Source organism: Lagopus leucura, unplaced genomic scaffold, assembly GCF_019238085.1.
Source record: "Lagopus leucura isolate 7727_CA_CO unplaced genomic scaffold, USGS_WTPT01 Super-Scaffold_100026, whole genome shotgun sequence".
In the NCBI taxonomy this organism is placed as follows: Eukaryota; Metazoa; Chordata; class Aves; order Galliformes; family Phasianidae; genus Lagopus; species Lagopus leucura.
The window spans coordinates 3985007-4000977 of NW_024962277.1; the positions used below are offsets into that span (position 1 = coordinate 3985007).

Here is a 15971-nt window from a genome sequence, read left to right on the forward strand (position 1 = left end):
TCTTCAAGCACTGTTTCTCAAGTAAATTACTGAACAGAGAGCAATGACGAATATGTCCAGTTCTGCAGCAACCTAACTAAAAAGGATTTCAGAAATCTGTTAAGTCCTTCTGAGAGTCAATGACACCTCTTAAAGTCAAAGCAATCCCTTGTCAGAAGACTTACAGTTGCTGATAATGTTTCTGTCTGGATCCTAGTATGCTCCAGCATTTTGTCGCTTGTTCTGAGACAGCAGTTTGTCAACTCTCGTTTTTGGTGAGGGTGTAGGAGAAGTATCTTATTAAAACAGTGACATGTATTACACCCCACGTGTGGTCCCAACAATCTAGCCACGTCTGCTTTGACACAACTGAATGTTAACAAGAACATTTAAGTTTTCTGGCAGCACACTCCCATTTCTTAGCTAACAAGGTCTAAGCAGAAGGCATGGAGGTGCAGAGACACAAACTGTCTGTGAAAATGAAGAGGATCATTTGGGTAGCACTTCCAACTCCGAAACAAAATGGCCGAGAAGGAATAGGCTTCTGAAAACAGCTGCTGGACATCTTAACAGAGGTAGATTCCTTTCATGGCTATTTCCAAAGTTTTGCATATGAATGCTCTAATTTATCCTGTTCTTTGTTTATGAGTTTTATGCTTTGCTTTGATTTATGGCAATAAGAAGAAGAAGGCAGGAGAAAAGTACTTTGCTACTAAGATGATCATTGCATTCTAGTTTTAAATCTTTTTGTTTTAATAGTTATTATAGTATTAAGGCTCTTAATGGAGCTTTCAGACATCCATAAAAATGTGTGTGCATGGAAGTACATGTTTACACCCTCTAGAATTCATAAGTATGCACTTGCGTTTAAACACCCCTGCTGTATTCAGCTAGAATTTCACATTATATTAAGCTGTTCATTTTCCTTAGACTTTCCAAAACAAATGGAAGAATTACCAAAAATTAGCATAACTTTTCTAAATATATTCCTCCCTGCAGTGATCGAAGAAATACAGACTAACAGAAGAAAAGAAAAAGTAAAGTATAAAATTAATTCTGAAGCAGCATTTCGTACTTGGGTAGTAGAAAAAGGGGAGGACTTGGGTGTTGAGAAAGAAATACTTCATGTACAGCAGCACTTTTAGTCTGAGATTCAGAGGCTAAGAACAAGGTTGCACTAAAACAATAAATACATGGATCTCTTCCTGCTACTCTCCCTAGCAAACTAACTTCCTTCAGCACACATGCACATTGATTACTTCAAGCACATAAAAAGCAAGAGGTGAATGAGAACTAGATTTCCCTAGTCATCTTCCCTTGTTGTGGGATGCCCTGAACTGACTAATAAGTTAGTTTTCTTCTCACCATTGTGTTCCACTAACAGAATGGGAACAGAGTGGAATCTGGAATAACACATCCTTAAAAATAAGTAATTAAGAAAGAATTGAGATAATTAAACCACTTTAAAATAACATTCCTAAGAAATGTTTTTTACTTGGTAACTACAGTTTTAGTACTTATTTTATATCACTCAGCTAAAGAATAAAAGAGACTTAAGCAAACACGAAAAGCAAAATTCTCCACAGTATTTTCTTTTTTTAAGATTTTTCTGCTTATTTAAAGCCAAACCTCCTAGAAGTATTAAAAACTCTCCAAATAAACAAACAAAATCCCTTAAACAACAACAACAACAACAAAGCACAAAGGGAAACTGGCAAGATTTTCTATTTTGCCCTATTTTCATGAAGGGTAAAATGTAACAAAAAGAATTCAAAAAATTGCTATTAGTAATCTGTGATCTCCAATTCATTGGATTAAAAACTTGGCATCCCTTGTACTAAAGGCCAGATATTTGTTGCAAACTCTTCATCTGTGGATAACTTAGAGATCAAAATATTTTAATTGCATAAAAGAAAAGCAATAAAGAAAATAGATGAAAAACTATTTTAGATCAATTCATGAACATTAACTTTTATCTGCAAATCTGAAGATTTACCACAAATGACACTAAAAAAACAGTTTGCATGTTTAGTCACTGCATTACAGAAAAATCCCTTTAACCTCTAATGTTTTACAAGGACATGAAGTTAAAATTGAATGGTTCTGACAATTTTAGTATCAGATCACTCATTCTATCTACTTTAAAAGGTAGAATCTATTTGGTCTTTTTCACACTAAGACAGCATAATTGTCACTGAGCTGTTGATCAGCATCTCTATACTAAAAATATTGATCCTTGTCAGCCTGAACTTTTACACTGACATACTCATATTCTATCTCTGAAAGCATATAGAAAAAGCGTTATTCAATCCAACCAATTTCTGTTCAATGTCCATGCTGATTAAGAAAAATCTGTAGTTAGAGGTCAAATTCAAACACATTGCTATCACTCACATTTGTTTCATTATTTTCTGTGTAATTTATAACATATAAATGCCTGGTGAAGTTCAGTAATCTCAAACTACTTGCTTGTAACAAAGATGTCAAGATCTGATTTTCACATTGAATTGGAGCATTCCAGTGACAGAAACGCACAACTAATGTTTTTTAACGACAGTTTTTCCTATACTATATTTTATATATACTTTCCTATATTCCTCATCAAGTTATCTTACATTAAAGTCATTACATGACTTCTCATGCAGACTTACAGTGCTGTCAATATATGCTTCTGTCCATACCACGTCATGCTCTTGGTCAATAACTTTTGGTCGGCTAAGAACGTGGAGGTATTCCATGACATTCTCTTGAACATCAGCTAAGGTGGAGATCTGAGTAAAAAACCCTGTAAAAACAGACAATTTGAAGTTATAAATCATGCAAAACGAATTAAGGATTTCAAGGAGTATGATGTGTTACATCAGTTGTGTTTTCTGCTTGTTTATTTCCAAAGGAGAAATGCAAAGAAGGAACATTTGATGAGAAGCAGCCTCAAAGAGTAATAACCAGAAGAAGTCAGTAAAACTGTTGGCCATTCTTGAAAGTCTGGGTTCCCAAGACTGCTATGAATTTCTGGACCACAAATCCCAAATTCTCTATTTCCAGAAAACTCCTGTTGCTTGATGGTAAATAAATACTACTTTTTTTTGAACCCTGTTAACCATCAAGTTTGTACAAAACCATCTCGCCTCAAGTTTGTCCAGTCTCAAGAAGCATTAATGATTAGAACTAGTCACAAAACAGTGGCTGCAGACATTCTAAAACATTTGTCCTTGTAGAATGTGACTAAACCTCTGATAACAACAGCAATGTTATTTTCAAATGGCAGGACAGTGAGAATGGAGACTCGAACAGGAATTGCTTTTTTAACCGATCACAGCTTTGTTAATCCTTTAAAACTTCACCTACAACCTGACAGCACTGAGAACAACAGAGGCCACAGCTATTCGAGCTGTCACCACTTCCTCTTCATTCCTTGCATGTCAAGTATATTTATACATCATCACCTTGGCTTTTGGAGTCCAAATCATGCAAGGGTGACAAAGGACTGACAAATTTCAAGGCTACAGTTTCACCAGGCATTACTTAAAAGCATCAATTGTCTTTCACGTACATTTCTTTACTGAAAAAGAACAACATAACATTTAGTCTTTTGATATGATCACATCTTCCATGGAGCTGCTAAATGAAACCTTCCACAGAAAACACTGCAGCTGGAAAGAACTTTTGGGTGGTGTTCATTATAGGCAGGGTAAAGACTGGCAAGATTGTAAGGGGGGGTCTCTTGTCTGAGAGCTGGAACTTTGCTTTAACACACCTGCCAGTGATCTGTGCAGTACAAAACATACATTTTACCCTACACCAGCAATAGATTCATATGCATGAATTAAGACAACATGTAGACAGCCTTTATGGCCAAATGACAATTCATAGTATTGTTTAATGTATACTTTCAATAAGTAGAAATCAATTTGATTATACTGTGAACTCAAATATTCCTAGTATAGTAGTATTGTATTAATATTCATAGCATAGTATTCACGCTGCTCCTATATTCAGTATTCATTTTAATAAAAATTCCTTCAGTCCAGTATTTTGTGAGAAGGCTGACAGCTACGTATACCATCAAGGCTTAACTGTTCTTAACTGTTGCTTCAAGACAGATGTGTATTTTTTTTTCCTAAGGTTTTCAAAGTTTTTTTCAGAATAAAATGATTGTTATAAGTTTAATACAGGAACTTGTACTTGAGAAAGCAGAATTTTATGCAAATATTGTAAAGAAATATACTTTAATTTAATAAATTTAAATTTATATACTGAGATCACATGAGTTACTGGCTTAGAACAGTTACAGGAAAAATCAGTATTCTTATTTTCTCTTTCTGATGTGCTGCCTGCTTCAATTCTGTGACTGCAACTGGGTTTCCAAGATAAAAATATGAGGTTATCCCCTCCTGTGAGTGTTAGAATATATTTAACTTTCTGGTCCTCTGCATTTTGTTATGAACATCAATACTTAATCAAAATATGATTATTTGTCAATAACTTCACAAATTTTGTATCTATAAATACATTTGTGTATTTACACACTGCAGCTTATAAACCTTTTAAACAAAGATTCCAAATACTTCCGAGCTCTTATTGTACAGGAGATAATCTACGTTTTCCCTAAGCAGTTCTGAGTGTCTGAGTTCTAGTATAACTCCAGAAAGCAGAAAAGAGAATTAATATTTGGAGGTCATTTGTTCAGCTCTGTTCACATGTCTCAAATTTCATCCTCAACAACTCATAGAAATTCAGAAAAATCAAGCAGAAGCACAGATAGACTACTAAACCTTTTGCCTTGCTTCCTGCAACTTAGCCTAGTGTGCAAAGGCTCAGCCAGGACTCAAACCACTAAAAGCAAAGAGCACACAAGACACTGCTCATTTCTTTGCGAGAGATTTGCAGCAGGAGATATCCAACTATGTTCACCTAACCCTGTTCTCATGCACCAAGCACATACTTTCAGTTGCCCCAAGGGCAAGTCTTTAATTGGCGTTAAATAACAGATTTAAGCATTGTTTTATTTCAGTGTTTTCCATGCGATTTTATATCATCACCCCAATATTCTTTCTTTCTGCTGAGCTCATGAAAATTTCATCGCATATAATGCCAATACTTCTCTCATAGCAGTCTGCAAATTTAGAGATGGAAAGATATTTGCACTGTGTGTTGTACAGTGAACAAAGGACCAACTGCTGTACTTACTGGTTTTATACCTTAACGATATTTAATATGTATTACATCTAAAATGTTAGAACAGATTAACAGTTTGAAAAAATGTCACAAGATGGTTTTAATCAAACATTACTTTCACATCCATACAGGTTGAAATCACAGTTAGCTAATACTTTTTAATGTAATGCTTCAATTAAAGTCAAAATGTTAAAGGCTCATCTAAGAAGCTCTTAGATGTCTTTGCCTGGAAAATTATTTAATCACAGAATGTAAATTACCTTTCAGATAGAAAAAAAAAGCCTTTTTGGAGAATAATCATTTACTTCAATTGCCTCCTGAGAAGATTTTATATCCATTTTTCAAGTGAAAAAATTTTCTGTTTAACACCCAAATGTTTGTGGCATACATGTCAATACATATTGCAAGACACTGATGATGGTGAATGCTGTTTTGTTTTCATTTAGATGAGACCAATATGGATCAGGTACAGCCAACCTGAGCAGATTATTCATAACTATCACGCATATGGTTGTGTACTATATTAAAAACTTCTCTTCGTACTATTTCCAAGATCACCTATTCTAGTATCTCACATAACATCTTAAATAATATTTCATAAGTCTCCAGGTAGCACGCAAAATATATTCATTTTTTGTAGTACTTGCAAACCAAATTATCCCTAAGCTGTACAGTAGAGCAAACAGTTTTTAGCCCAATTTCCTAAGACTAAAAGAGACAGTGAATAAGTCTATTGCTTATTCTGAATACATTTCAAACAAACTTAGCAGAGAAATGAAAGTCTCAAAGACAAATGAAAAGTTGCGGCTACACTTGGATTGAAAGAAGTGATTTTGAGCATTCTGTTTGGAAGGAGCCGGATGGTAAATGTGCACATGTATGCTGGCACACATGTAGTTGCAGGCTAGCTATGCAGTGCTCCTAGCCTGGTGAGCATCACAGCTAGAGAAGTCAAGGTCAGCAAGTGAACAAAAATGAGCTCACTATGGAAAAAAGAAAAATTAAAAAAAATATTTCACAGATGCATTCGCACATCAAGCTGCAAAACAAGAAAAGTTGAAAGAAAGAGTACGTTAGGTACTTTATTCCTCATAACTGGGTAGTTACAATGAACTGAACTTAAAGAAATACAAAATTGCTGCCAACGATATGTAAGAGACATGACATGATGGAGTCAAGTATATGGGTTCTCTCTAGGTTTTTTCATAATGTGATCTCGGGGGTGGGTTTCATTTACAATTCTGTTGGAAAAATTAGCTGCTTGCATTCAACATTGTCTGCTTAAACATGATCTGTGTCCTCATAAATACGGTTTGTGTGCTCTTGTATGTCACATTAGAAAAATGTACAAAGATTTCATAGTTTCCATGATTTGTTTAATGTGAACTGTTTTCTATGAATGTATGGTTCATCTATTTTTTTTTTTCTATAAAGGTTTTTCCTTAAGTTCTAGTTTCCATTATAGCAAAGCAAATAGCTATGCAAATTACTTTTCCTACATTTTTGATGTTTGTCCTTACATACATTTTTAGATTTTCTCCTGTAGGAAAAATTCTACAAAAAAAAATTACTGTAGTATAGGTAGGAACAGCAGTTGGCAATGTTCTTTTAGTTCACTTTCTCTCCATATTTAGACCTTTTGATGATTCATGTGTTTGCAGCTATGTGTGACTAATGTCAAACCTCATAAGAATTAACTTCCTCCACTGTTAAGTTAAATTCTCCTTCCTAGAGATCAGAGATACCCCATGGGTTTAAAATCTTACCCTTCCTGTAGTGAGGTTTAATCGTCACATAAAGACACGCTCTGAAGTTCTGAGCAGAGTTGCTCAGGCCGTGTAACCAATGGCAGCGAACTTGTGCTTAACATTTTGCATTCTAACACATGCTTCTCCTCTCCCTGGTGTGTGAACTACGCCACCCCAGAGCTCCTTACACTTACTGCTACTTTCTTCTCCTCAGCAGGGAAAAAATTGTGAAAGAAACGGATAGGATTTGGTAATGACAAGCATGAGATATGAATAATCATATGGTTAAACAGACACTTATGCTATGCCTTTGCATAATTACACAGTGCGTTGCAATGTTTCTGGATAGCTTGTTTTTCTCTAAATTGTCCAACATCAGACTTGGAACTTTTAAAAATGCCCCCAAATACACTTTTAAATAGAGTGTGACGTTTTTCATTTTCTGGACACATGTAAAGTAGGTGCACTATTATTGCAACTAATAAAATACCCAGAATTAAAAAATTCCTCTTCGGGTAGGGGCTAAGGAGGGAATTCATTGTTTCACCGCAGCTGTAAAGCTCACACAGAGAATGCATCCCCTCCTCCTAGGAGGCCTCTCAAGCAGGTGAACAGCCTGTAACTGGCTGCCTGCCACTCCCCACAATAGCCCACAGTGCGGGAGGTGCTGGGGTCATGCTATTAATGGGAATGGATGTGACTAAGGCTTCCTGTGCACAAGGCTTCCCTGCTAATACAATAGACTATAAACTGCTCCAGCTGGGGCACAGTTTGCCTCAGGGCTAATCTGTCCTCTGCTGGCACTTAGATAGCTGCTATCAGACCTCTGATATGCAAAGCATTTGCTCTTCACTGCTTTCCCAGCTTCTGCTCCTTTGTACTGATGAATCCCCCTCTTTGTCCATTTTCCAATATGCTAAACACAGTGATCCTGGCTAATTAATAAGCATTCAAAACTGGGGCTGTCAAATTGCTAACACAGTATTTTGCTGAAAAAAAACCAATAAGTTTACTACTGTCTGCTTTGATAGTCAGTAACACATTAACTCCCATCTTTATTTTACAGCATTCTGTTGGAAGTGACTGCTGAGGAAAAGGCAGTGCCTGCTTATTTTAAAATCTGGAACATGCATACTGAGCATTAGGAAACTTTTACCTTCATGCAACTGAGGATGTTAGTAAATCTTAATTCTTTTCCTTCACGTGCACTGTCTTATGGTACAGATGAGTAAATCATTGCAAATTTCACAAACCGCTCTAGAGGGACAGGACACTGGGGTTCTTGAATGTTTTAATGCATTTAAAATGGTTTGGTGTTTTGCTTCATTAAGCCAACTCCCTCTAGATATGCCCTACTTATACACAAAAATGAAACAGAAAATGAAGCCGGGGGGAGGGTGTCGTTCAAGGATTCATTGTTGGAATCTGGAAGCTAAATATGTTTTGCAAGGTGGTATGAATTTCCCCTGTGATCCGTTTAGATGGAAAGGACTGCTGTCCACAGTCTAGTCAGCTGGAATCCCACCAAACACCCTTCCTCTGTGTTGCGATTCCAAGGCGAAAATCACTGCTAGGAAAATTGATTTTAGAGCCATTGACCCTCAGTGACAACAACATACTTTGGCCCACCCAGGAAAGCAGTAAACTGCAGTCCAGCCATTCAGGCAATCTTTAGACCGGCTTTCCTATACTGCTCATCTGTCTGTGCTGTAATCCTTCCTCTCACTGAAAGAAAATGAGTGAGCTGTAGCTGAAAACCGTAACGGAAAAACTCTAAATCCATACTGCCTGACATGATGACTGATGCTGCTTCCAGTTATGATTTTCAAAGTTATAAAAAACTATTTATTTTCTAATTAGAGGTAAAAGATTTTTTTGTATTGTAAGCTACCAGAAAGCAGATACTGTATCTACTCAGTAGAGTGTAAAAGAAAAAGTATAGAAGAAGCAGTAATTTAACTGTTTAGTTGATTCATATGAGTAAGATTCTGACTCAAAGCAATGTGGCTCTGAAAAGAACAAAGCAGTCCTGAAAAATGACAAAGGTGACCCCTCAGAGAATAAAGATGATCTAGTGAGGCAGTCTGTACTGCCTGGTCCTTTTTTCTGAGTTGCTATACTTAGATCTTTATGAATCTGAAGAGCAGGACTAAAATATTTTGTTGATTAAATTGTCTTCAAAAAGATGCTTCAAAGGATTCTTATACTATTACTTAAACTAAATTATGGTGTAATATTAGCTGATTAAGACAAGACTTCAAACTAAGTAATTTCCATCAGCTGGACATAACAGTAGTTAAAGAAATAATGACTAAATGGATAGCACCTGATGCAATTCATCATAATATAACATGGCACAAAGGAAAAAAGAACTTTTTCCAAGAGAAAAGGAAAACCTGAAGACTAATTAATTTTGCTTTCCTTTTTTTTTTTTTTTTTTCTGAATTATTCTTACATTAGTCAGTCCTTTTACTGCAGCATCTCAGCATCTTATTTGTTTTAATGCTCTTTCCGTACAGAATAAATCTGTTTTTTCAATTACGCTGTCAGTTCCTTGAGGAGGATGTCTGGTGTTTTACATACCATGACTGACTCAACAGTGCTCACACACACAACATTCTTAGACGACAAACTAACTATGAGTGAGTAATAACAGCAATAATGGGACAAATGCTTTGAATCTAAGCTTTGTTCTCTGAACTAAATTTTAAGAATAGACAGTTAAGACGCTTCAGAAATTTTAATTTGCATGTTACAGATAAATAAGCTTTTTCCTTGAAAAAAATAAACACCCTTTTTGACTAGACATCACTGGCACAATATCTGTATGCAGATACAACCATGTATGCAGACAGAATCAGTAATATAGCTTTTAAAGCTATGCTTTTACAGTAGAAAGTTAACTAACCTTTGTTAGCACAGGCCATCCACTTCAAGTTATCGGCAAAAGCAGCTTCTCTTCCAATCAGATAGGTAAAGATACGAACCTGAAAGTACAATGAAGAGATCAAGTCAATTAAGACTGCAGTCATTTAAAACTTACACAGTAGAATTTCAGATACAGATATGCAATTTGTATGGATAGAGTTTTTTAAGAAAGTTCTACAGCCAGTAATGACTTCATGACAAAATATGGCTTTTGCTCAATGCAACATAAAGACTTGTCTTTTTGGGTGTTTGTAATATCTAATATTTAATAAAGTTAAGATTAAATGTCTGAAGAACAAATGAGAGTGAACTACAAGCATCAGAGTACAGTACAAAATTATTTGTTTGAGGCATATCTGTTTTGCATTGATGAATTCAGAAAATTGCTTTGGTGTGGAGGAAGAGGCACATAACTAGTAAATAATTCTATAAATGAAGGATCTGAAACACCAATCAAGAAAATTCCCCTCAGTTTTCATAGTTCATATGCTATTATATCTTTGTCAGCTTAGGTGTAAGTAGCCATGGGTAGCAATGGTGCTACCAAGAGATGAACTAAAAATTTTTGCCCTAAAGTTGTGCAGCTCCAAACAGAAACATCTGTACAAAGAACCACGCAGTTGGGCTACATTCATGTGTGTGAGAAGATAAATTCAGAAACTTGAATGCATATTGTGGGTAGATCCTGTCACTCTCATAACACAGAGCATCCTTTTATGTCAAATAATCCTTTCTGTAAAATCAAGAGCTTGTAGTATAAAAAGGTGGATCTTCATATCTTTTAAGTCATAATTGTTATCAAATTTACAAACATACAATTATTATCAAATTATCAACTTTGGACATGTTTGTTTACAGTGAAATATCTCTGCCCCTCAAATCATGATTGGCAGCTATCCTTGCTTCTGAAAGCAGTTTTTTTCCAAAACAGCAGTCAAATACAGACACTTCAGTAAAGCTATTATAAAACAGTGCAAAAATGCATCCAAAATATTTGCCTGATACTACTTTTCTCCTCAGGTGGATATGAGTAAAGGAGCCCTCCCAATCAAGCAGATCAACCACAAATTTATCACACTGCCTGTAGTGCAAGCATCTGTCTTATGTGTGAACACCACCTCTATACTATTTGCTTTTAACAGGACAGGATGAATTACAACAGCCTGTGCTGAGAAGCCTGCACCTCCCTCAAGGCTCTACAGAGGTTGGCACTGAGCTAGAAAGGTGAGTCAGCCCTGAGGTCAAAACAGTCACAGCCCGCAAAGCATCCCTCCAGAAACATGTACGGGATAGACATTTAAGAACTAAACCTCTGCAACTCCTATCAGTCTTCTTAGACTGAATAAACTGGAATAGAGAATTTTTCTTTTTAAGATAAAATAGTTATTTAAAGTTGCTATTTAAAAAAATGAAACTATAAGAACATTCCTATTCTTATGTCATCTGAATTGTTATCTTTTTTTGTACTTCGATATATTTCTGACTTACCTATGCACTCACACAAACAACATCAGCACAAGCAGGATGTGGTGTAGTGACTAGTAATTGTTGCTAAAAATACATGCTCTTTATTTCTGATACATAATTTTCACTAACAAAACAACGATAGCAAACTATATGCTGGCTTTTGCAATGTGATACTCTCCACACAGCTAATGAAATATGCTGGCTGAAGTAACAAAATCCAAGATTAATGTCAAGGATTTGTCCTTTGGTTTAGATACATGCTCAGACGTAGAATTTTACATCTGAAGGATTTTTATTTTTGCTTGTTTTAAAGGAGTATCATGTTATTTTCAGTGTTAGTCTCTTGTTCTGTTATTTCTAGCACATACTTGTTTCTTCTCAAAGTGTCACAGATGTCAAGCTTGTCCAAAATAAACATAGCAAGCTATTTGGAAGGTAGTAGTCTTGAGTTCCTTTCTTTTTTTTTTTAATTTCTATTTTTTGCATTATTACTCTCAGTGCTGTATCTGACATACTGCTGTTTGAAGAACTCTGTTCTGCTCTTTCCGGGCAATGGGTCTGATCTGAAAGATTATCACTGATTCATCTTTAACTTCTACGAGTGTGCAGCTATAACTTCATATGACCTATATAACACACAGCAAAAGAGAAAATTTCTTCCAGGACGCACATGAAAAATTATACACAAGAAATATCAGATTTCACATATAAGACCTAAATCTTTGAAGATTTGTATGATATTATATCTTTCCCTGTTTTTACTGATACTCTCCCTTATGCTATTCTGTACCAATATAAAAATTCTCACAGGCTGAAAAAGAGTAAAGTTAGTACACTGCAGGTTGTCCCCTTGCAGTCTTCAATCTGGCCTGCACATTTCAGAGTAAATTAGATTTATATAATTAAGGCCATGACATCCAAAATATTATCAGTGTCAGAATAGATACTGGAAGAAATGAGAGGAAAAGATTTTAAAAAATTGAGGTTATTTTGCTCTGCCCAACTCTTGCACTTAATTATGAGAGAAATAAACAGATCTTTCAGTTTACAGGATGACTTCTGAGGAGGAAATCACTCTTCTGGTTGGTCAGTTTCAGTTACGTGCCCTGTTGCAAAATGCAAAAACAGTTTTCACATTCTAGTTGTGAAAAAAGCATCACTGTGTGCAAAGGCTTTTAAATACCAAAGATATTTTTAGTAATAGCTTTATGTGAGAGCAACAATTGTCTCATCTTTATGGATAAGTGCTTTCACACACACACAACTGCGTGCACACTTCTCATCTGAAAGGGGCAGTAGCAGACAGTATGTATAACATCAGAATAATATCCTTCTAGAGTTACTCGTTACAAGAATAAGCTGTTCACAAATCGCCTGAAAGTAGGAAGAAAGTTATCTACTTATTAGCAAAAAATACTATGTTAAAGAAAAATTGAAGTCATCCCAAAGACCGTGGAGCAGAAAACACACACCACAAGGTCATGGGGCATATCACCCTTCTATGGCAGCTCAACTTGCTCTAGTTATGTGCTGACAGGAACTTCCTGAGGTCCAACAAAAGTATATGAAAATGTCCTGCATCTGGTGTAGAAAAGCCCCATGCATTAGCACAGGTAAGAGGAGCTGGATAGGAAGCAGCTCTGCAGAAGGTGAAGTACTGGGGAATAACAAGTGGGCCCGAGTCAAAGGATGCCAACTACAAACTGGGCTGTATTAGCAAGGTGTAAACAAGCATCATTATTCCTCTCCATTTCACTCCAAGACCATATCTGGAGTACCAACCCTGAGTTTTCAGCTCACTTACTGACATAATGAAGAAGCCAGTCTCTTCTTGAATGTAGACTATAAGAGGACAAGAAGACAAGAGGAAAAACTCAGAACAATGGCAATTCTAATTAGCTGTAAGGAAAACCCTTTTTATCATGAGGGCAATGAAATATAAAAACCATTGCCCAGAGAAGCTGCAGAACCTGCATCCTGAGAGACACTCTTGAACAGCCTGATTTATCATGCCTAAAGATAATATAGAGATAATATTTTGACAACAAACTCTTATCTAGTCTTTAAAAGGTAAAACGTACATAAATTTCAACCATGATTTACATAATTTAAAAATATATACACTAATTGTGCCATATTATTAATTAGTTCAAATCAAATAATATGCATAATTCCATGAAGAGTCTAAAGAATGCACGCTTTACTGATAGCTATAAAAACCATTAATTAAAAAATGTACATATCTTTATTCTCTAACACAAGTGAAAGGGCACAGTATGATTTATACTCTGAAAATATAGCATGAATCACTGTCACAGTTTATCTTTCTGAAAACAATGCAAGAATACAGCCTACGATGAGACTGAATACATCTGGGAGATTTATATCTAACCATCTTCTTTAATCTAAACAGAATCAAACTACACTGTGTTCCTAATAGAAGGAGACCAGCTTTATCTGAAAGAATGAGCAATAAGCATGATTATAAGCCCAGGCAGCAACAAAATTGCATTAAGCCTACAAATAAAATTTCAGCACATAGGTATCATAGATCATCATGAAGAGTGGACGACTTCTGCGATACTATTTCAAGAATTTTAGTGATTTTTCTGAGTGCATTTTAAATATGTACTTTATTCACTTTATATCTACTGTTTCTCTACAAGGTATCTTAAGCATCATCAAAAATACTGCTATTTGGTTGGTATTAGCAGTAAAAATAAAAGCTACGAAGTAGTCAGCTAGCACTGAAGATAAATTCATTAAATGCTGTTATCCTTCACTGTCTATAATGAATGTCTATCTTCACTGTGTATAATGAATGTCTATCTTCACTGTGTATAATGAATTGTATATTAATCTCTGCACTTCTCACTGCATACATCATAAAAATGATGTTTATTAGCTTTATCATAAGGTACAAAATATTTTATAAAAAGAAATCTAAGGTGAGCAATATTTGTAAAATACCATCTCTCTACTGTTCATTACTTAATAGAATGCCTTATTCACAGCGGCTTGATAAGAAAATAACCACGTAAAGTAGAAAGGTATTTTAGTTAATTAAAGAAAACAACAAAAACAAAAAAAAACGCTGAGACACTGAAGATTTATTTGTTTGTCACTAATTTTAAAGATACATTAACAGTTTTTTATGGATATTTTTTAATACTGTATTCAGGATAGTGAGAAAAATTCTCACAGTCAGCTCTTACAGCAAATGATTCTGATTATTGTACTACTTCAAAAAATCATTGATCAGTTTTTTGAATCCACCACCTGAAACGTAATGTTTGTGCACCTGTAGTAGGAAGCACTCGTGAATCCTTAACCATTCAGTCTGGAATCAATTCTACAAAACAAATGCTTGCAATATCAATTTCTGTTGTCAGAGATCCCAGCAGGTAGCAATAAAGCTAGAACTGAAAGTTATGCATGAATAAGCCTACAACCTTAATTTCATTTTTCAGAATGAACTTATATCTAAATATCTCTTCTACACTTATTTTAACTCTTCAAGACAGGCATAAGGCTAAATTTTATGTAACAATTCCAGATGCGCAGGAATCATCCATAGTATGGTAACAGTAAGCAGGGAAAAAGCAACCATGGTTTTCTGCATCTACATACACCTACAAATAAGCCAACAGTACAGAAGTATCCCATTAATTCTGCAAGATAAGTTCAAATTACTTCTACTTTATGTGGACAAGACCTGAGCAGTGATAGGCTTATATATGTTGCAAAACCAGACTCTTTGTTATAGTTGCCATAAAAACAGTTATTGCAAACAGAGTAGACAGTAAGTGCCAGATTTAATATCCAATCGTATTCACAGATGCCAGGTAAGATAAATGTTTTTAGGTAAAAACTGTTAGGAGTGACTACTGGATTCTCTTCTTTGTGTTTCTGAAGTTACTGAAGGAAGAGCGTGTCAGAGAATTTCTGCTCTGAAAAATAATTCCATGAAATTTTATTCAAATAATCCAGATGTAACAATGATACTGTATAGTCTACTGATAAATATATACAGTAGAGATATCAGACTGAAATCTCTTTAACTTATAATGGATGAGTAAGGATAAAGCGTCTCTCCTTCTGTGGTTTTGTACTGAACTTTGCAGAAAGTAAAACAATGGAAACTATGAGCTTTAGAATGTATATATACTATATACACGTATAAGATGATATACACACATAGAAGATGATACTCTTATTTCAGTATCTTCTGGTACAATACAATACTAAAAAATTGTTATGGATACAAACACTGTTTTAATCAAGACTGACTGAAAAAAATCGTATAAAGAAAATAAGAAAAACACTTTTCAATATCCAAGAGCTTTGACTGAATAAAGTAACCTTTTTCATCCAAGAAGACATCTTCATTGGATGGATATGAAGTACCTCTCTGGGAAAAAGCCCATGACAGAAGGACAAAATTTCAGTTCTGGAAAATTTGAAAATCTTCATAAGATGTTTAAGAGAAATACCCGAATCAAAGTACTTTCAACTTCTGAACTTCAAAATATTAAATGAACCATCTCAAAGCTTAACTATCAGTTGTGCAGAAAGTAAATTTTTTCAGACAAAAACACTGATTTTGTATTGTTATATCCTATCTACAAAACTGAAAATTGAAAATGGTAGCAGATCCACTGAATGAAAAGC

General features: G+C 35.1%; 1 protein-coding gene across 1 annotated transcript in view; it reads right to left on the reverse strand.

Moving 5' to 3' along the window:
• The window catches only part of CACNA2D3 (calcium voltage-gated channel auxiliary subunit alpha2delta 3), a 395935-nt gene that overhangs the window by 139278 nt on the left and 240686 nt on the right, over positions 1–15971 (reverse strand). Inside the window, exons 12-13 of the mRNA XM_042880325.1 lie at positions 9814–9892; positions 2631–2764 (exon numbers count right to left, since the gene is read on the reverse strand). Coding sequence (XP_042736259.1) covers positions 2631–2764; positions 9814–9892 — 213 coding nt within the window. The remainder of the gene's footprint in view (positions 1–2630; positions 2765–9813; positions 9893–15971) is intronic.